The 18,664-nt window shown below is 51.8% G+C and overlaps 9 protein-coding genes across 9 annotated transcripts; 6 read left to right on the top strand and 3 right to left on the bottom strand.

Moving 5' to 3' along the window:
- Positions 1–137: 137 nt before the first annotated feature.
- On the bottom strand, positions 138–742 carry N7532_004284 (DASH complex subunit SPC19; the record flags this gene model as incomplete). Its single annotated transcript, XM_056616778.1, has 2 exons — positions 138–545; positions 611–742. The coding sequence occupies 2 exons, from the start codon at positions 740–742 to the stop codon at positions 138–140; spliced, it is 540 nt and encodes a 179-aa protein (XP_056477135.1).
- A 1,453-nt stretch (positions 743–2,195) lies between these two features.
- Positions 2,196–2,705, top strand: N7532_004283 (mitochondrial 37S ribosomal protein uS14m; the record flags this gene model as incomplete). Its single annotated transcript, XM_056616777.1, has 3 exons — positions 2,196–2,314; positions 2,405–2,576; positions 2,643–2,705. The coding sequence occupies 3 exons, from the start codon at positions 2,196–2,198 to the stop codon at positions 2,703–2,705; spliced, it is 354 nt and encodes a 117-aa protein (XP_056477134.1).
- Positions 2,706–3,157: 452 nt separating this feature from the next.
- Positions 3,158–4,675, top strand: N7532_004282 (uncharacterized protein; the record flags this gene model as incomplete). The annotated part of the gene is made up of 4 exons (XM_056616776.1): positions 3,158–3,225; positions 3,281–3,396; positions 3,463–4,041; positions 4,098–4,675. 4 exons carry the CDS (start codon positions 3,158–3,160, stop codon positions 4,673–4,675), a joined length of 1,341 nt encoding a protein of 446 aa, XP_056477133.1.
- Positions 4,676–5,703: 1,028 nt separating this feature from the next.
- Positions 5,704–6,018, top strand: N7532_004281 (uncharacterized protein; the record flags this gene model as incomplete). Its single annotated transcript, XM_056616775.1, has 1 exon — positions 5,704–6,018. The coding sequence occupies one exon, from the start codon at positions 5,704–5,706 to the stop codon at positions 6,016–6,018; it is 315 nt and encodes a 104-aa protein (XP_056477132.1).
- Positions 6,019–6,497: 479 nt separating this feature from the next.
- Positions 6,498–8,073, top strand: N7532_004280 (allantoinase alX; the record flags this gene model as incomplete). Its single annotated transcript, XM_056616774.1, has 2 exons — positions 6,498–6,995; positions 7,054–8,073. The coding sequence occupies 2 exons, from the start codon at positions 6,498–6,500 to the stop codon at positions 8,071–8,073; spliced, it is 1,518 nt and encodes a 505-aa protein (XP_056477131.1).
- Positions 8,074–8,432: 359 nt separating this feature from the next.
- N7532_004279 (TMEM199/VMA12 family protein) lies at positions 8,433–9,368 on the bottom strand (the record flags this gene model as incomplete). Its single annotated transcript, XM_056616773.1, has 1 exon — positions 8,433–9,368. The coding sequence occupies one exon, from the start codon at positions 9,366–9,368 to the stop codon at positions 8,433–8,435; it is 936 nt and encodes a 311-aa protein (XP_056477130.1).
- A 164-nt stretch (positions 9,369–9,532) lies between these two features.
- N7532_004278 (tubulin-binding prefolding complex subunit PAC10) lies at positions 9,533–10,376 on the top strand (the record flags this gene model as incomplete). Its single annotated transcript, XM_056616772.1, has 4 exons — positions 9,533–9,555; positions 9,687–9,927; positions 9,992–10,225; positions 10,278–10,376. The coding sequence occupies 4 exons, from the start codon at positions 9,533–9,535 to the stop codon at positions 10,374–10,376; spliced, it is 597 nt and encodes a 198-aa protein (XP_056477129.1).
- A 666-nt stretch (positions 10,377–11,042) lies between these two features.
- Positions 11,043–15,181, bottom strand: atg26 (uncharacterized protein; the record flags this gene model as incomplete). The annotated part of the gene is made up of 4 exons (XM_056616771.1): positions 11,043–11,258; positions 11,325–13,853; positions 13,911–14,355; positions 14,409–15,181. 4 exons carry the CDS (start codon positions 15,179–15,181, stop codon positions 11,043–11,045), a joined length of 3,963 nt encoding a protein of 1,320 aa, XP_056477128.1.
- A 1,203-nt stretch (positions 15,182–16,384) lies between these two features.
- On the top strand, positions 16,385–18,411 carry N7532_004276 (uncharacterized protein; the record flags this gene model as incomplete). Its single annotated transcript, XM_056616770.1, has 8 exons — positions 16,385–16,465; positions 16,510–16,718; positions 16,788–17,226; positions 17,417–17,727; positions 17,796–17,925; positions 17,980–17,989; positions 18,136–18,282; positions 18,368–18,411. The coding sequence occupies 8 exons, from the start codon at positions 16,385–16,387 to the stop codon at positions 18,409–18,411; spliced, it is 1,371 nt and encodes a 456-aa protein (XP_056477127.1).
- Between the last annotated feature and the right edge of the window lie 253 nt (positions 18,412–18,664).

Here is an 18,664-nt window from a genome sequence, read left to right as displayed (position 1 = left end):
CACAGGGCAGGAAGCCTCCAGGCCGGCTACCGGAAGCAGATCGACTGGGACTAAAAAAAATCACACCCAGAAGGCTAAGAGTCTGCATACCGGTGTATATGGGTGGACTTTTGCGGTTTGTCTATGCTTGAAATTTCTCATTGAGCAGCCATGCTCTTTCTCAGTTGCCTCTCACGTTGGGTACTTTGCAACTCCAATCGATCAACGGCGTATTTCAAACGTTCTTTCTTCTGCACCAATCTTCGCAGTTCTGCCGCCTTTGATGCTGCATTGGCTGTGGAGGCACCGCCTGGCCCCGCGAGTTGACCCCGCATGGCAGAGCTGCTCTTGTTTTGGCCGCGACTTGCCGAGGCTCTACCTTCCGATTTCGAAGAAAGACGGCCCTCCTGGAGATCGCATTTCGCTTTTAGCCCCTCTTCGCGTCGTAAAAGCCTCTCAACGTGGTTTGAGGCTAGGGAGAGAAGGTGGGCAATGCTGGGGGTGATCTCGTCTAAAAGAGATTGCTGGGCTTCGCGGAGAGTGGGTTCGGGGAGCAGTTCGAAATGCTGTTTTAAAAAAGTTAGTTCCCAATTCTTGCTTCCAAGAAGGAGTCATTGCGTTGCACACCTACCCGTGTTGTTTGAAGGACTTTGCACAAGCGGGGAAAGTCATTGACGCCCGAGTCGAGAGTGGTGATCGAGTTGTCGAGAAGCTGAAGAGAGGACTGGAGCGAGGTCACTGATGATGCCAGTGAAGAAGCCATGGTGGGTGATATTGAGTGGCTCAGGTTTCAAACGGCTTGACCAGGTGAACTTTGGACCGTGATGCGCATCCCAGTTGTTTACGGCGCATCGGAACAGTTCGGTAAAGCGGCCACGGATCCTACCAAAACCGGCATGGTGTCTCGGACCGGCCAAACTCCACCGCAAACCTCCTCCTAACCTCCTCTCCTGCACCACCTTACCCCCGCGAACACCGAATCCATCTCGCATTCGCACCGCCTGTCAACATGTCTCTCCTTGGAAAGAAGTTCCCCGGCCTTCTGGGTTAGTATCTCCAGACCTACCGCGTGATGCGGCTGAACAGCACATCGAGAATGAGAAGGAGAGAACCCGAGACTAACGCATCGGCTCACAGGCAAGCCCATGACCCCCTTCTTTGCTGCCGGTACGCATAGCCATCCTTCGCTTCACTTTCCCTCATGATCTACTTCCGAATTGGTCTTTGCCCATGATCGACCTTTGCGCCCGACTGGAATAAGCGCTGGTGGAACCCGTATTCTGACAACTATCCTTTCCAGGTGCCATCGTCCTGTACGGTGTCAACTCCCTGCAGAACGCTCTTTCCAACAGTGAGTGAATCCCTTATATATGGACTACCTATTTATTCGGCGTTGGGTCGACTTGCGCATGGCAAAGTGCCCAGCCCGACATCCTCCGACAGCGACCTAGCATCAGAATCATCGACTAACCACCCATTCTCACATAGCCGCCGAGTTCAAGAACGACCCCCGCAACCCCAACGCTAAGTCTGGTGGTCACTAAATTTGGCCTTTGACGAAGCGCCGTGAGATGTCACTCCGAGTGGCGTGAGGCATCGGCAAGAGCGGATCGAGTCGGCGCGACGAGATGACGACTGGATATCCCCGGGTGTCTATTGCGGCTCACAATTGTTGTTTGTTACATTGTTGGGCAGTTTGCCCTCTATCCAAGCATATAGAAGATACCCTGTTGGGTGACTTGGATCAATTCACAAGCTGTACCACTATCGACTGCGATTTGTCGGCACTCGTGTGTTCTGTATATCTTTCGGAAACCGTACGATGTCCTTTAAATATTGAGGGGAGTCTAACCCGGATGTCTCGGATCTCGTAAATTGCAAACATTGCGCACAGTATTCGGTGCACCCACAATTCAACAATCGGTAGCGTTGAGGAAAGGGTGTTATGTTCATGAATGAATTCGGACTGCCATTTTTATAACCATTGAAGTGATCCAGAGAGAGCTGAATGGTTAATCTGGGGAATCACGTGTGTCCTTTCAATTGTAGTTCAAGATTCGAGATGCCCGGAAGCCGCATGGAAATCTTGATGGTGCACTTATATTACGCTAAGCCTAAACAGGTAATCATATCTTTTCCACCCGCGCCGCCGACAAGGACCGACCTCTCGACTTCTTCCAGATCGTCCACCTTCCGCAGGGAAAAGCATCGCCAACATGTCGAAAATGGCGTCAATGTTCCGGCCTAAGAAGCTCGACCTTTCCGGCTTTGTCAACACCCGCTTGATCCGGGATCACAACAAGCGCAACGCCTTCGAACAGACCGAGCCCGAACGGTAAGCCATTCTGCGCGACAGGGAGCCAACCTAAGAAGACGCCCTCGCAAGCAAATATGGATATTCTCGCTGACTCTCACTCGTTAATAGACAAGCACTTCGCTACATGATCCGCAACACTAGCCTTCCCCAGCGAGTCCGCGCCCAGGCTCAACTTCAGCTCTCGCAGATGCACGCCTACACCCGCCCGACCCAGATTAAGAACCGCTGCGTGGCCTCAGGAACTGCACGTGCTGTTTTCCGGGATTTCAGGATCAACCGAGTGAGTGGAATCGCGGGTGGCCTCCCTTGCTATTTGATGAAGTTTTATTGACTGGTGGTTTCTCAGTTCCAATTCCGTATGCAGGCACTTGCGGGTGAGCTTCCGGGCGTGAAGAAGGCAAGCTGGTAAATATGGAGATGTATTTGGCGACTATTTGGGGCTGCACCACGGCGTTTTCATCTTTGCTTCATTTGGAGCATGTATAGTATACAATATCATCAAAGACTTCACATCAATTCTCGATCGATCTAGAGCCGATAATCCTCAGTAACTTATTCCTGGTGAACTTGGCTTCCTCATATTAGATCCCCAAATCAGTCGATGAGTTAGTTCACTTTGTTGCTCCAGCCCTCCTCTCAGAATCAAAGCAACCTGGAAAAGATAGTTTGCTCCCGTTCGCTGGCAATCTCTAGGGCCACTGGCAATCAGAAAGAAGAGCTGCTACTGCTACTCTCACTACCTGCTCTTTCTTCTTTCAATCTCCTTCTCCCTAGCCTTCTCACTTCCAATACTCACCTTTCGCGACACCGGCTCCAATCCTTCATAACCCTTCAAATATCGTGACCCCAATTTTGCTCACGATGTTCGTCTACCGAAACAAGGATCTTCCGGAGGATCCCTATTTCCCGGCAGATCTTGCAAAACTGGGGTAACCACCTGAGAGGCATGCTCATGGTGTATTTTTTGACTAATTCATTGACCAGGTATTGCATCACTGAGAACGACCAGCTCCGCAGCATCAAAGATCACACGGCAGAGTTCATGTACCGAATCAACCGGAATGAACGATACAATATCAAGAATCGCGAGGCAACTAATGGTAAAATCAAAACACCTGAAAAGGTAAAGTGACATGGGCTAATTACTAATTTTCGAATGGATATAGACTGTATTCGAGCAATCATCAGTCAACGACTCCAAGATGCCGGCCTGGAATACATGCGTCTGCCACTCCATACGGTCAACGATCGTATCATCGAGAGCGAGAACAACGTAGCTCATGTTCCCATCATGGTATCTCCCAACCTGAATACGGCGGACCGCATTTTTGTCGTATTTGGAGAGCCGATGCAGGATCTTGGGGTCTGGGCATACCGAGTCATCGGCCACGACACCATCAACAAAGGATCCGCTGTGGAGTTCGTCAATGGCGTCCTTGGGGAAGAGAACAAGACGGGCAATGCTCTTGTCCTTGCTAACACGGGTCAGTTACTCTGGAATTGGGCCACCTCTCGTGCTGTGACAACCGCCACTTGGGATTCCCTCCCTCGTCCTTCCGGGAACTGGGGAGCGGCCGCGACCAGTTGGCGGAACAAGATACCGTTCAACAAGGACTGGAGAGAGCATATCATGCATGTCTTCAACAATCTGCTGTGGCCACTCGTGCGTGGAAAGCAGACCCGTATTGACATCATCGGCATCTCTGAAGGTGGCTTGGGTGCGATTCAGTTCCTCGATACCAACTGTAAGTGTGGATTGGCAGCTCAAAAGCTTACTATTATACTGACTGTGGCTGATCAGGGCAAGTCTGGCGTCCCTTTATTTCCGGCATCTGCTTGGGCAACCCGCTCCAGGAAGTGAACGCTGATATCGACATGAGCACCGTAACCGATCCAAGTTCTTTCCCAGCTTTTGTGTCCTCCCGTTGCCGCGCCTACGTCTTGTCCGATGAGAAAGTGGGCACCCGTCACTCGGGCTATCGCCAGTATGGCTGCAACTGCTACTCTGCAGGTGAGGCTTGCCACACTGAGTGCATTCTGCCCAGTGCGTGGCGCGATATGCTCAAGTGGCTGGATGTGCTTTACAAGGATCCTTCTTACGCAGAGAAGGTTGTGATTATCGGTGACGACCTGGAAAAGGAAACCCTTGAGGCGATGCAGGATTTGAAAGTGACAAACGATGAAGAGGAAGGGGAAGCCAAAGTGTTCCCGGAGCTGGCACAAGAGGATGTTCAGAATACCAAGGGTCCGGATGGTTCGGAGGATGCGAAGAAAGATGCCAAAGAGGCGGCAGAGATGGATGCGATAGATATGGGTCAGCAGGAGGGAAACTCTGGCGAGGCCCAGACTAACGGAGCAGAGACTGAAAAGACTGCCTAAATGCACGACGTTGCCAGACTGAGCAACTGGCGGGACAAGGTTGGGATGCAGTGTGATAGTGAAGTGCTTTCAGGATGCGCGGAATGGCCTCGGATATGACATATTTTATGGCAAAGAGGACAAAATTGGATTTTAAGTTTCTCAAGAACCCATGAGTTTAAGGCCGAGCAGTGATTAGCTGGCAATAGGATTTGAACAGGCAGTTTGAACATCATAACATTATGATATACAGAATGTAGATCCATGGTTATATGTAAGATCGATCTAGCCAGGTCAGGTCAATTCCTCGTGTGATTAGTGTGATTAGTTCAATTTCAGCTTTACTACAGCATTGCTGCTGCGCGACAAATTTGCTGTCATTGCCAGGAACGTGAGTGCGGAATGCTGAGTTGACAACCGATACACGCCCTTCGATGATACTCGCAGCAATCGCAACCCGGTTGATGCAATACTGACAATATCCTGCACATCGCATTAAGCATCTTGCAAGTGGATGCTGATCGACTCAGCACGGCCAACGGTTAGCGGGGGATGGCGCAATCAGGACGGTGCAAGTCACGGCGCTTCAACTCAACAAGGTCAGCTGCTCTGCGAAGTCACGGAGCAATCCCGGGGAACTTCGACCTCCACACTCCTCACCACTTCCACGACATCTCGAGTTCTGCATATCGCCGCCGCGAGAGGGTTCTTCACATGAAGAGATGGACATACACCGCCGCATGTGGGCAATTTTACTCGATCAGAACCCATTCCCCTCACAATGTAGGCGGAGGCCGCCGCAGGAGAGATGGCCAGGCTCCGCGGGACGAGGGGTCAAGGGGTCGGTCACAGGCCAGATTGCAGAGAATTTTTCATTATCAGGGCGGTTTCGATCGAGTAAAAGGAACAGAAAGTCGGAGCAATGCGGGCAGTTTTGATCGAGTAAGACGATTGAACGAGACTCACAGCGCTGGCACGAGCCAGTGAGCGGCCGCCGGGAAAGGGACTCCGCTGTCGCAGAACCCGCCGTGCGCCGTCGGAGGTGCCCGATGCACCTACGCTGGCGGTCGTCCACCGGCGCTTTCTTTGCGATAACCGATGCGCTGGGCATGGTTCCTCCAACCAGCGTGGCCAGCGAAGAGTTTTATCGCCGGGAACCACGGGTCGGGTCCGCAATGCGCAACGGAGGCAACACAAGCACCAAGAGATCACCACCGACACCAGGGCACCTCCCGGGCATACCACTGGCACTGTTCCTCGCGCAGGCTCGTCTGCCATCTGCGCGGGTTTCCCTCAAGGAAGACGCAGGAGCTGGTGCGCTCGGATTCCCTCCCGATCCGGCAAAGGTGAAGGTATTCGGTTGATCAGGTGGCTACATCTGCATTTCTGCACAGCCCGACTGGCTGGCCCGACCATTTAGCCACCCAATTTGCCAATCATCGAGTAATCGCAACAACCTCTCGATGGCAACTCGCAACTCGGCCACCGTGTGGAACTCGACTGTCGGTGGGCCGCGCTTCCCCGTCCCAATTTTTTTCAGTCTGGACACCCCCCTCGCGGTGGAGGCCGTGCTTGTTATTTATATCCTGCCCCCTCCCCAGACCCTGCTTATCAATGGTCTGTTCCTCCCTCCTAGATAAGCGTTTCTTTTTCGCCCCTCGTGTTATCTCGTGAGATCCAGTCTGACCCTACTTCAAGGCTTATCAGTTGGTCGTCTTCCTTTATATATCTAAACCTACCGACTCCACTTGTCGTCGATTCCCCAACCGCCACTGCCCGCACGCATTGGGATATTTTACTGGCCTGCAACTAAAAGAAGAGCAAGCCCCTCAAACTAGCTACCATGGCGACAGCTAACATCCCCTCGATTGCCGTGGTGGCCTCCTCGCGTGCCGTCATCTCTGGCCGTTTGACCTCCGCCACCGTTGTTATCTCTCGCACTACCGGCAAGATCACTGCCGTCTTTGATTCCGTGATCCCTGCATCGGAGTTCCCCGCCGATACACCGTATACCGACTACTCGCCCAACGTTCTTCTGCCTGGGTTGGTCGACGCTCACGTTCACCTGAACGAGCCTGGCCGTACAGAATGGGAAGGCTTCTACACCGGTACCCAGGCTGCCGCCTTTGGTGGTGTCACTACCGTGATTGATATGCCTCTGAATGCCATCCCCCCTACCACTACCGTGGCGGGCCTCAAGGAAAAGCTTGACGCTGCCTCAGGCAAGTGCTGGGTTGATGTTGGTTTTTACGGTGGCATCATTCCCGGCAATGCCCATGAGCTTAAAGCGCTGGTCAAAGAGGGTGTCCGCGGGTTTAAGGGCTTCCTGATCGATAGTGGTGTAAGTGATCACATCATGCCGAACGTTTCAGTCACCATACTGACTAGATTACCAACAGGTGGATGAATTCCCCGCTGTGAGCCAAGAGGATATCCAGAAGGCGATGGCTGAACTTGCAGATGAGCCCACTACGCTAATGTTCCATGCCGAGATGGTGCCGCCTATCACCAAGTCCGTTGGCGACGAGGCCCAATCATCTGATCCCCCCGCTGCCCCAACCGGTCCTCTAGAGGCCTACTCAACCTTCTTGGCTTCGAGACCCTCAGAGTTTGAGACTTGCGCTATTGAGCGCATCATGTCCATGGCCCACCTGGCTCCCAATCTTCAATTGCACATTGTCCACCTGTCTGCGATGGAGGCTATTCCCATCCTGCGCGAAGCCCGTGCTCGCGGCGTCAAGGTCACTGCTGAGACCTGCTTCCACTACCTGTCCCTAGCCTCTGAGGAAATCCGTGATGGTGATACCCGCCACAAGTGCTGCCCGCCCATCCGCTCCCAGCTGAACCAGGATGGTCTCTGGGAGGAGCTGGAGAAGCACACTGGTGACGGCGTCATCAAGACCGTCGTCTCGGACCACTCCCCCTGCACACCCAACTTGAAGCAACTCCCCTCGCACATCCCTGGTCACTTCGACTCCGGCAAGGAGGAGAAGGGAGACTTCTTCTCCGCCTGGGGCGGCATCTCCTCCGTCGGCCTGGGCCTGCCCATCCTTTGGACTGAGCTCAGCCGCCGCAAGGGCCTGACCCCCTCCCCCGATGACGAGAACACCAAGAACGCCCTGCAGGACGTTGTTCGCCTCTGCTGCGCCAACACCGCAGCCCAAGTCGGCCTGGAGACTCGCAAGGGTGACCTGCGTGTCGGCTTCGACGCCGATATCTGTGTCTTCGACGACTCTGCCGAATGGACCGTCGAGCCCAGCACCATGCTCTTCCGCAACAAGTGCTCGCCCTACCAGGGCCGTACTCTGCGCGGTATGGTCCGCGAGACCTGGCTGCGTGGTGAGCGGGTCTTCAGCCGCGAGAACAACTTCGGCGACAAGGGCCCGGCTGGCAAGCTCCTACTCGAGAAACGAGTTTGATCTCCCTTGCTCTCTTCCCTTTCGCATCTCCTTTGTCTCCGCCCCCGGGACAAGTTGACCTTTTGGCAGGTTGCCACCGCTATACCTTTGCCTCCTGTTTCCACATCTCCGCATCTCGTTCACAGTCAGTGACCCCTGCGACGAGCACTAATGACAAAACAGCATTCATACCCGTTAGAGTAATGCCAGCGTGTTGTAGCTTAGCAATAGACTACCAAAAAGCAATTTTAATATGATTTCATATTAAAACATCTTCAAGTTGAGATATATACGAAATTATAGTACACAAAAAGACCATTAGCACTGTGAGGTTACTATGTTTTAGCACAGAGGCAAATGCAGTGACATAGAAAGTCAGCCTAGGTCTCGCTCTGAGCCTCATTCTCCTTTTCCCACTTCTCTCGTATCCTTCGCCGGACACCACCATTCACGCCTTTGCCCCAGATTTCGGCCTTCTCATCAACATTGATAGCTCGTCCCTCGTCAATCTCACCGCGTAAGGCACCATAAACCTCCTTGACGAAAACCTTCCGCTCCTTGAGCTTCCCTTCTTTGATCTTCGCCCTCTCAATCTTTCCAATATAGAAGACGTACAAAAACGACTCCGCGACAGCAACTGCCAGTGCCGCAAAAAGTGACAAAAGGACCCGCACGGCATCCGACGCGCCAGCCGGCTTCCGTTCTTCGTCCACAGCCGGCCCTGTCCACTGGGAGAATATTGTAGCTAAGATCTCTGGCATCGTAAATTTTGTGAGTGCCCAGTAGACGCTAAAGCCCGTGATGATCACAGAGAGGAAGATGTTCAGGACGAGAGATGGGGTGAGAGGGTCTTCTGAGAGGACGGGGGCATTATCAGCGGAGTGCGGGTCGGCATGGTCGGCATTGGGGATGTAGGTTGGGTTCAAGAGGCGCTGGTATTCGGCTTGTTGAGCTGCGGCGAGAAGACGCGCCTTTGACGCAAGGTACTCGGGGCTCTGGGGTGCGTTAGCTACGCTGTTTTGGGAGTTGGAGAGATGGTTCGGACGAACAGGCTCTGGTTTCTTAGGCGGGGGTGGGACGTAGACTGCCGTGCCACGGAGGAGAGCACTGAGAACTGTTGGAATTTGTGCATTGCTATCGTCGTTCAACGCTTTATACGTGTCCTGGTTGAGGTGTTTTGACAGACGGAGGAGCTGCTCATGTGCAATCGGCCCATGTAGCTCCAGCGTTGCAGGGAGCTCGAGCTCTTCTCGGCGTGAGGCCGGGACTGCCTCTAGGGCGGTAAGGATGCGGTTCGTGGCAATGAGAAGGACCATCCCAGCGAGTTTCGCATAAGGCGCGGGTTGCAACTTGCAGGGCGGCGCGGAGGCGGAGGAGGTGGAGTGGAATGTCGGCGGAGAAGACGAGCGGAAGCCCGAAACTCGCGAACGACAATCAGCTCTCCCCACTTCACCTCTGAACAAAATCACCACCTCCAGCCATGGCGGAATCCAAATCGAAGGCGTGAGTACACAATTCTCCTCCGTCGACAGCTCCCGATCGATCGGTCCATTTGCCGATGCCAAATTTCCTCGTTCGGCGCATTGCCCGCCGAACGCATGCTTTGCTGCAACGACTGACCCCTCCATCTTCAGGCCGCTCACAACACAGACCAACCCGCGCGGAATCCCCGTGGCTCCCTTCATCGACAATGTCTCGGACTACGTTTCCTCGCGCGATGAGGTCGAGCCGACCCTCCGCTCGTTCCAGGAGATGATTTCCAAGTACCAGTTCATGGAGGTGAACACCCAGCGCCGCGGCACGGGACTGCGCGAGAAGATTCCCGATATTAAGAAGACATTGGAGATGGTGCGGTTCTTGAAACTGCGCAAGGAGGTGCGTTCAATGAATTCATACTGATGAAAGAAATGAGGGCGATTTCTGACTTTTTGCCTCCCAGGCCAACCCCGACGCCGACCTCGAAACCAACTTCGAACTCAATGATACCCTCTACTCTCGCGCCTTGATCTCTCCGAAAGACATGGAAGAAGTGTACCTCTGGCTCGGCGCGAATGTCATGCTCGCGTACCCGCTGGACGAGGCCGAGACCATGCTGGATGAGAAGTTGACTGCTGCCGAGGCGAGCTTGCGGAATTGCGAGGAGGACCTGGAGTTCTTGCGTGAGCAAATTACGGTATGTTTACTACCTTTTGTACGTTGAAATAAATTGACTAATGGGTTTCCAGACTCTGGAGGTTGCTACGGCTCGTGTGTATAACTGGGATGTCGTGCAACGACGGAAAGACAAGGCCGAGGGCAAGGGCGGAGAAGAGGAGAAGGCTTAAAAGGATTTGATGATGATTTATTGAACTGAAATAAACCGACTTTTTTCACATATGTCTGCTTCTAGGCAAAATACCCAGGATACATAAGATAGGTTTGGCTTTCTAGGTTGCTTACTTTCAGCTTGACGTAGATCAGCGTGGATGTATTGGACTAATACTAAAAGTTAATATCATCAAAGCTCACAGGTATTCTACGAGCTATACCAAAGCTGTCTTCGTAAAAGTTCTACTCAATATCATCCTCGCACGACCGGAGAACTTGTGTACATTGTCGATCACAATTGGTAGTCCACTGTATTATTGATCAGAATTCGAATTCTGTTTTGCTGGTTCTTCACAAATGGTATTTTGACCTGACGAGATAAAGCGACAAAAGGCAAGCAAAGGAAAGCTTGATATAGAAAAATGTCTAAGGTGGTTACATGCAGACGGGAGGCCGGTGTATTTAATCAATACCCGAAATGTCAAATCTGAAACAAAAGAAAACGCTTTATGAGATGCACCAGACACCAATTAGAAGCACATCATGTAGTCATAAATCATGAAACATGCTATTCGGTGAATCATTAGAGAGCGGAAGTCAAATCTAAAAAAAAAAAATAAAAAAATAAAAAAAAGAAAGAAAACCAAAAGATGGGGAAGAGAGACAAGACAATGGTTGTAGAATCACTTCTTCATGCCCGGGGCAAGTTGCTCAACGTCACAAACAAAAGTCCATTCCTCAATGTCGTCAACATCATCGTCTCCATGGTCTGGTGTGGCTTTGGCTGCGGGCGTTGGCGAGAAAGGCGTAGATGAGGCATTGGACCGTTGCCTGACAAGGGTCTTTGCGTATTCAAGGTCACGGTACAGCGATTGGATCGCAGTAGCCACACCATCCTCCTAAAGGAAAACAAATATGAGTACACGTCTGAGCTTTATGGACAGGTATAACAAGAATCCACTCACGCTTCGGATCTGAATGCCTAGGTTTCGAGCTTTGACGATCATGCGTTCGCTGTGCGTTACTTCCCAAAGTGCCCGCGAGAAGATGCTGACATTCAACAGCTTCATGTAAATACCAACGCCCAGATTTTCCACCCGCGAGGCAAAGAAGAACTGGTCTCCGAAGAATGGTCTCACTATGATGGGCAAACCGGCGCGCAGACTCGCACCGGTGGTTCCTGCTCCACCATGGTGAACAGCCGCGTCAATTTGCGAAAACAGCCAGTCATGGGGAGCAGATTCAATTTGTAAAATCTCCGGTGGTAGGGGAACTTCGACCTTATCGCTCAAGGGATCGTTGAGACGTTCTGACCATCCCTTCGAAAGAATGCATCGTACGTCTGCCTTCTGAACGGATTCAATGACTGCTTTTGTTAAAGCAGTTGCGTCTGCGACCACAATTGATCCAAACCCGATGTAAACAATCTTCTTTCCATCAGATCGGGCTCGAGAAATGAAATCAACAAGATCAGATGGTGGCTCCCAGTCTGAACTTTCGTTCAAGAACCAATATCCAGTGACGCGAATCCAATCTGGATAGTCGAGAGGTGGCGGTACCACCGAGGGCGAAAAGTTATAGAGAAAAGGAACCTTGTTCGGCTGCATCTTGTCCATATTGGTGGCCTTGAGTCCCAACTCTTTGTTCCGCCATCGGTTAACCTGCCCCGCAATGTATTGCCAAAAAATATTTTCGAACATGACATATGTGAGGTAATTGTAGGTCCCACCCTTTCGGTTCTCCGGAACCCCGAAGGCATGTGGATAGGCGCGAGTCTTCGTCCATGGCATTGTGAATCCACGAAAATAAGGGATTCGAAGGGCCTCTGCGATATGAATTCCAGCCATTGCGCTAGGGGACTCGATGAGAAGGTCACTTCCCTGGCAGCCAGCCCAGGCTGACGCTAAAAGGTCATCAAGCCACCCTCTGAACTTGGCCGTGACCTCTCGCAAGAAAGAATATGTGAACATCCCATTCTCCACACAAACTCGCATCAGCTCTGCGGGATCTCCACTGACAGGAGCAAAGTCAATACCGTGTTTCCGGATCCAAGGTTCAAACTCGGCATGGGTGGCAATTTTTGGCTTGTGGCCTTCAGCGAGAAGTCCTTTGCATAGGGCGATGTAGGGCTGGACATCACCCCGTGAGCCGATAGTGAGACAGGTAATTCTGAGCGATTCGTTAGGCTTGAAATTGATAATCGAGGCAAGAGGGTCATCGAAGAACGGGTTAATGTCGGACGAATCTTCGCTGAGGGTTGGTCGGAAATCATTTTCATCGGGGCTATCATGCCTAGCCTCTTGTAGCATGCGATGCTCAGTTTTGGCCGCTTCAACCTCCTCGCGCTCTTCCTCTGCAAGCACACCCGATTCCACGAGGAATTTGACCGACTCGAGATGCTGATGCAATGTAACTGCGCAGTCATCTCTACTGTCGGCTCTTTTGAATTCGAAGAACAGCTCCTCGTGGCCACGAATGATGACGACTAGTCCGTGATATCCAAAGCGGAATCCCTTTTCCTTTTCAACATTCTCGATATCCCTCAATGGCAGAATCATCTTCGTTCGAGTGCCAGGGATCAGGCTACGGAAGCAGAGCTTCCTCTCACTAAGATAGATTTTGCCGTAAAGCGGAAGAAGACGGTGCAGGTATGCATAATAAGTTGCCTGCAATTTCTCCGTCGCAGGAAGGGCAAAGTGTTCTCGAAAGCGATCACCGTGGTTCAAGCCGCCTTCATGGTCTTCAGGATCCACAGTTCTATCCTCAGGCAATACTTCTTCCGTCTCCCCGTAGTGCTGCTGGCCACCAGTCCACATACCAGATACCTTCTCGATATAGCCCATGGACTCTGTAGCTAGCAAGCTGCTCATTTGTCTTGATCTGCTCTTGAGGTACTCTGCAAGTCCAGCTGCTCGCTGTAGGGGGTAGGCTCCAGCTTTGGCGAGGTCATTTAGAGGTACATTCGACTGGTGTTGGGAAGGAATACCCCCTTGATCCTCAGATTCGGAGCTGGAGAGGGTGTTTTCGACAATCCTATCCCGGTTGGAATGCCCGGTCAGTGGGTTTATATCGCCGAGTCGAGCCGTTGCAGAGCGAGCTGTATCGTCAGACCGGCGCCGGGTCACATCTCCTCCATCAGACGAGCGTCTCGGTAAAGAACGCATGGTTGGCGATTGGAAAACATCACTTCTTTTCAGAATCTGGCTTGCAGATTCTGTTGTCTCCGTCATTGACCGAACAGCAGCCGATGACTCTGTTCCTTGCTCCGCACAATGAGCGAAGGAGTCTGCAGATCCCTGGAATTCGTTTCTAGCGCTGGTACTGGCACTGCGTTCTCGAGAATGTCCAATTTCAACTGGACTTGACTCTGACTGGTTCTTCTCGTTCTTCTTCAATGGCGATTCTTCCGAAAGGTGTTTGGCGGGAGAAGAGTTGATAAGGCTCTTGAGATATTTGAAAGCGTCTCTACCGGAACTGAAAAACGAAAAGAAATACTGAGAAGGAAGTGAGTAAATAGTGAGGGTAAAAAATGGAAGACCAAAAAAACTCACCTCATCGATCTCGAATGTTTCAGACCTATCAAAGACCCGAATCTTGAATGTCTCGGCAAATCCAGACATCGGACTCTCCTCCAAGTCAATCACACTCTCTATGGGGAATGAGATTTTGACGCTATCTTCTTTATTGTGGGATCGGAAGATAACTTTCTGTAGAGTCTTCACCCACTCTTTCGCGCTTGGGGCGCTATCTGCCCGGAAGTAGTAGGTTCGTTGATCGGTGGTAACTTGAAAGTCCTTCACATCACCGTCTCCAGCCTTTGAGTCTGCCAGAGAGGCTGAGATCCCGTATCGAAGATCCACATGGCCGCTAGGGAAATAAAGTTCCGAGGGATTCGCATAATATGAAAACACATCGCCTTTCAGGACGAACCAATACCGATTGTACTTGGGGTTCTTTAGACCACGTTTGGACACATAGCCAGACTTGCTCGGGTCACTCGACTTTTTGGGAGATAGGCGTAAAAGCAGATGTGGCCTTCTGTCACATACATGTAGCCCTGAAGGAGCATACTCTGCAATAAAGAGCATGCATACTCGACCAGAACCTTTTCAGGCTTCTCGAACCCAAACATTTGCATGAGTCGCGTGGAGAGGGCCGACGCGGTGGACTCGTCTCGCGTTTCACTTGGGGTTTCCGGCCTTAAAGACAGGCTTTCTGCCATATTCCCCTTTTCAAAACGATCCTGAGCTTGCACCATACGGGTGAGGATAGGAGCGGCTCGTGGCGTCGCACTGCGTGTCCGCCTTGGTTGTAGTGTGAGAGTTGAAGAATTCAGGTTAGAAGGATCATCGGCTCGGTCCTTTGACCTCAATCCTGGGAGCTTCTGCAGAAGCTTAGTTTCAGATATCGTCCTTCGATGCTGACGTCCTCGCTCCTCAGCCTCATCTTCGGTCTTTGTTTCAGTGCTTATCCTAGTTTGATATCGGTCGGGTGAACTTTCTTGGCTTGGAGATTGGAGTTGATGAGGTTGCATTTGCGGTAGTTTGTCGGGCTCATCATCACTGTCACTCAAATCATCGAACCGCCCCCGAAAGTCGGATCGAGAGCCGACTGCTGCGATCACACCAAACAGAGACTGGTGCATGTAGTGAAAGTTGCCATCTCGGGAGCCCACACCCTGGGGCGGTGCAGTGTAGTCCATTTGAGCATCATCTCCGTCTTTGAAGCGCTCAGGTAGGTGATCGGAAGAGTGTCTATGGGTAAAGATGGGTCGCATACTAGCGCTCAGGCGGTGGTCCCCGCGCCGTGGGGAGTCCTCCATGACGGGTTTCATGGAGAGAAAGAGGTCTATGGGGATATTGTGCGAGATTCAAGGTGCGGCAGATGTGAAAGCTAAAGTTGCTGGGGTATGGGATGGAGACTCTGCGGGTGTATCGGTCGGAGTCGGCGTTGGGCGTTGCAGGTGACAGCTCAAGGCCGATAGGAGATGAAGGATAGGCGCCCACGTCATGCGGGTTTGGCGTCGATACTAGCCAAGCGGCGGGTCTGCAACTGACGGGGTCATACCAACGTGGAAGAATGCCTGCGGTCGGACAGGACGACAATGACCCAACACTCGCTCAGGCTTGTATCAGGACCAGCGACTTGCGGCAATCCAAGTTGGGGCTTGGAGCTTCGGCTTTGATAAGAGCTCGGGATGTGATCGATAAGCCCAGCAGATCAAAGGCCCCGCTCAGCAGTCAACACATTTGATGGCCGAATTCTCGAAGGCACGATCAACTAAAAGGGCAAGCAACAACGCGGTGGGAAGGTCCAGGTCAGTTGGAATGATCCACCAAAGTGAGGCGCATCAGCTGCAACTTGGACGCCCGCATGTGATGCCATCGCGGTGTCAGGTGACGCGATTATATCATCCGGGAGGATGACTACTTCGGTGTAGCATGTAACTAGTAGGAAGGAAGTAGGTGCCCTAGTATTCCTTTCTATGACCATGGGGGACGGTCGTTTGTTTTCCAGAAGGGCCCTATCGAGCAACCTAAGGTAAGCAAGTATGGGATATCCTGGTTTGCCTTCTGCCTGGGGGATTGCATACTGGAGACCGGCATTGTTGGCCGTGGGGCAGATCGACGGTTGATGCTAGTGGATCATCTCTGATGGCATTCGGCAGCTGAGATCTCGCCATCTCTTTTGAAGGGACTGGGAGGTACTAAATAACCACAGCGTGGCTGCTATTATCCCGAGCCATGAGCTCTGCGGTCCGATCGATGAGATTCTGTCCTTTCCCCCACCCCCAAGCTGGATCAAATTCGATAGATCACATCACCGACATTGACCGGGCTAAGTGTTAGTCACACACTCGGCTACCGGGTCCTCGAGCCCAGGCATGTGTCTTGCGTCGTCGCGATCCTTTTAAGGACATCCTTTGGGCGCCAGAGGAACTAGTAGTATATGAAATGCCACTGAATGGCCGAAGGCGATTGAACTATGGCCGCCTCTCGCCTGTCGGCTCCGTAACACCATTGCCATGCGCGAAAGCGTGCTCCGGGGCGCGAACAACGCCTCCATCGACCGCGAAAGACCACCGTCCGACCACCAGATGGCGACTGTCCATCCGTCAGACCGTCAGATTGGAGTTAATGGGAAAAATAGGCAAGCACGCAAAATCACCCCTGCGCCGTCTCACCAAGACTTGATGTCGAGTCGAAGCTTTATATGCGCCGCCATGGCCGCGCCTTGGCTCCTGTTGATCGTGCATCGGTGCAACTATTACTCCCAATTAACATGGGTCTCCTGGCAATCCCCGAGCTGAACACCCGTCTGGGTACTTTTCGTGCCTATCATCTGGCAGACATTGTCTTGTACGCTTTCTCCCCTTGAAATCCATGCAAATAATCCGCAGCAGCTGACGGCTTATCTATTGTCTCTAGCATCTCATCATTCCTCTCGGCCTATGACTCGGGAATTGCAGGCGGTATCTTGACCTACAAGTCCTTCCAGAATGACTTTGGCTTCACCGCAGCGCAAAAGTCGAAGGTCTCGTCGCTCACAGTCGGGCTTGAGCAGCTAGGCTCCTTCGTTGCCGCTATGTTCTTCTACCCGTTGACCAACAAGTATGGGCGTAAAGTTTGTATTGTGGGCTCGACGGCTCTCTTCGTCATTGGTGTGATCATCCAAGTCATCAATATACACCCGTTGGCAGCCTGGTACGTCGGCCGTATCGTATCGGGTCTGAGTATGGGTGGCCAGAGTGTGGTGATCCCCATGTATTCGGCAGAGATGACCCCCAAGGATATTCGCGGTCGATGTGGTTCGTTTTATCAGTGGTTGTACGCCTGGGGTGTCTTCCTCGCATACGGGGTCGACTATGTAAGTTTTCCTGGTTGTGTGAGGGGGTGCAACTAATGACAATTTTATCAGGGTGTGGCTCAAAATCCATCAAATTGCTGGCACTTCATGTGAGTGGCAGATCCCTGTCGGTCTCCAACTGATCTCCGGTGGAATTCTCTTAATCGCGAAGTTCACACTCCCAGAGTCTATTCGCTGACTGTTGACAAAGAATTGTACCGATGATTCCTGGAATTCCATCATTTGGATTCGTGGTGGCGATGGTCCGAAAACCCGCGATGAGTTCACTGAAACGCAGCTGGGTCTCCAAGCTGAAAAATCTGAACGAGAAACCTTCTCTTACCGCGAGTTGCTTGAACCGGCCAACCGTCTTCGTTTCATTATCGGTCCTGTCCTTTTCATTTTCCAGAATGCCACTGGAAGTAGTGCTTTGGCTGTGTTTGCGCCACAGTATTTCAAGTTGATTGCTGGAAGTGATTCCAACCGCAATATGCTGCTCACTGGATTATTGGTGCTGTCAAGGTCATTGCTTGTACATTCTTTATATGGGTTCTGTCGGAGCGCATCAGTCGTCGCATGACGCTGGCCAGTGGCTCGGAGCTGATGGCCATTTGCATGCTGATTACTACACTGATTGTGGACTACATCCCAACCCAGTCCTCCACTAATGTCACTGCTGCTGGAAGGGCAACTGTCACAATGATCTATCTCGATATTATGGTAAGCCTCTTCATTGCCAATACTTACATTGAAATTTCTCTGACCGGCATACAGATCTACAACTGTTCGTGGGGCCCACTCCCTGGGCATACGTGTCGGAAATCTTCCCGACACGCATTCGTGCCCTTGGCCTGGCAGTCAGTATGCTGGCTCACTGGGCATCGTCGTTCTGCTTCTCCTTTGCAAGCCCATACGTGATTCAGAATGTAGGCGCTAATACGTTCCTAATTTTCATGGGCTTTGATGTCTTGGCTACTGTCTTTTGTTGGTTCTTCGTCAAGGAAACTCGTGGGAAGAACCTTGAAGTTGCCGCTGGAACTGAGTGGGAAGCAGCTGAGCGCAGCTCATCTGATGATGGTGAGAAGGGTGGTGTCCTGAGTCAAGATGGCAGAAAATGCAGCTTGTCAGCGTGCATGAGAACTTCCACGCCAACATTAAGCAGCGATTGTGAGATGGGGTCATCGTTCAGAGCTGCTGGTGGCGTGACAAGAAACCATAACAATATCATGGCTTTGGTAAATCCGTACACCAGTCCTCTAGGTAGTTCCTTGAATGATGTAAGGAGCAGTGAGATTACTATAGCCACCTACCCTCCCTGGCCTTTCAGGTATGAGATATGTATAGAATATTGGGCTTTCGAAATAGCATAATACATGGCGGAAACGGAAATAATGTCGAAATGGAACCATATACAAGCTTGCACCGTTGAAGTGTATTTTTCCGAATGGTAAAGTGTAAA

The sequence above is a fragment of the Penicillium argentinense genome (genome assembly GCF_028826775.1).
Source record: "Penicillium argentinense strain IBT 30761 chromosome Unknown utg000004l_segment0_segment0, whole genome shotgun sequence".
Lineage (NCBI taxonomy): Eukaryota > Fungi > Ascomycota > Eurotiomycetes > Eurotiales > Aspergillaceae > Penicillium > Penicillium argentinense.
Note: the sequence above shows the minus strand (reverse complement) of the source record. Positions and strands in the feature narration are given on the sequence as shown.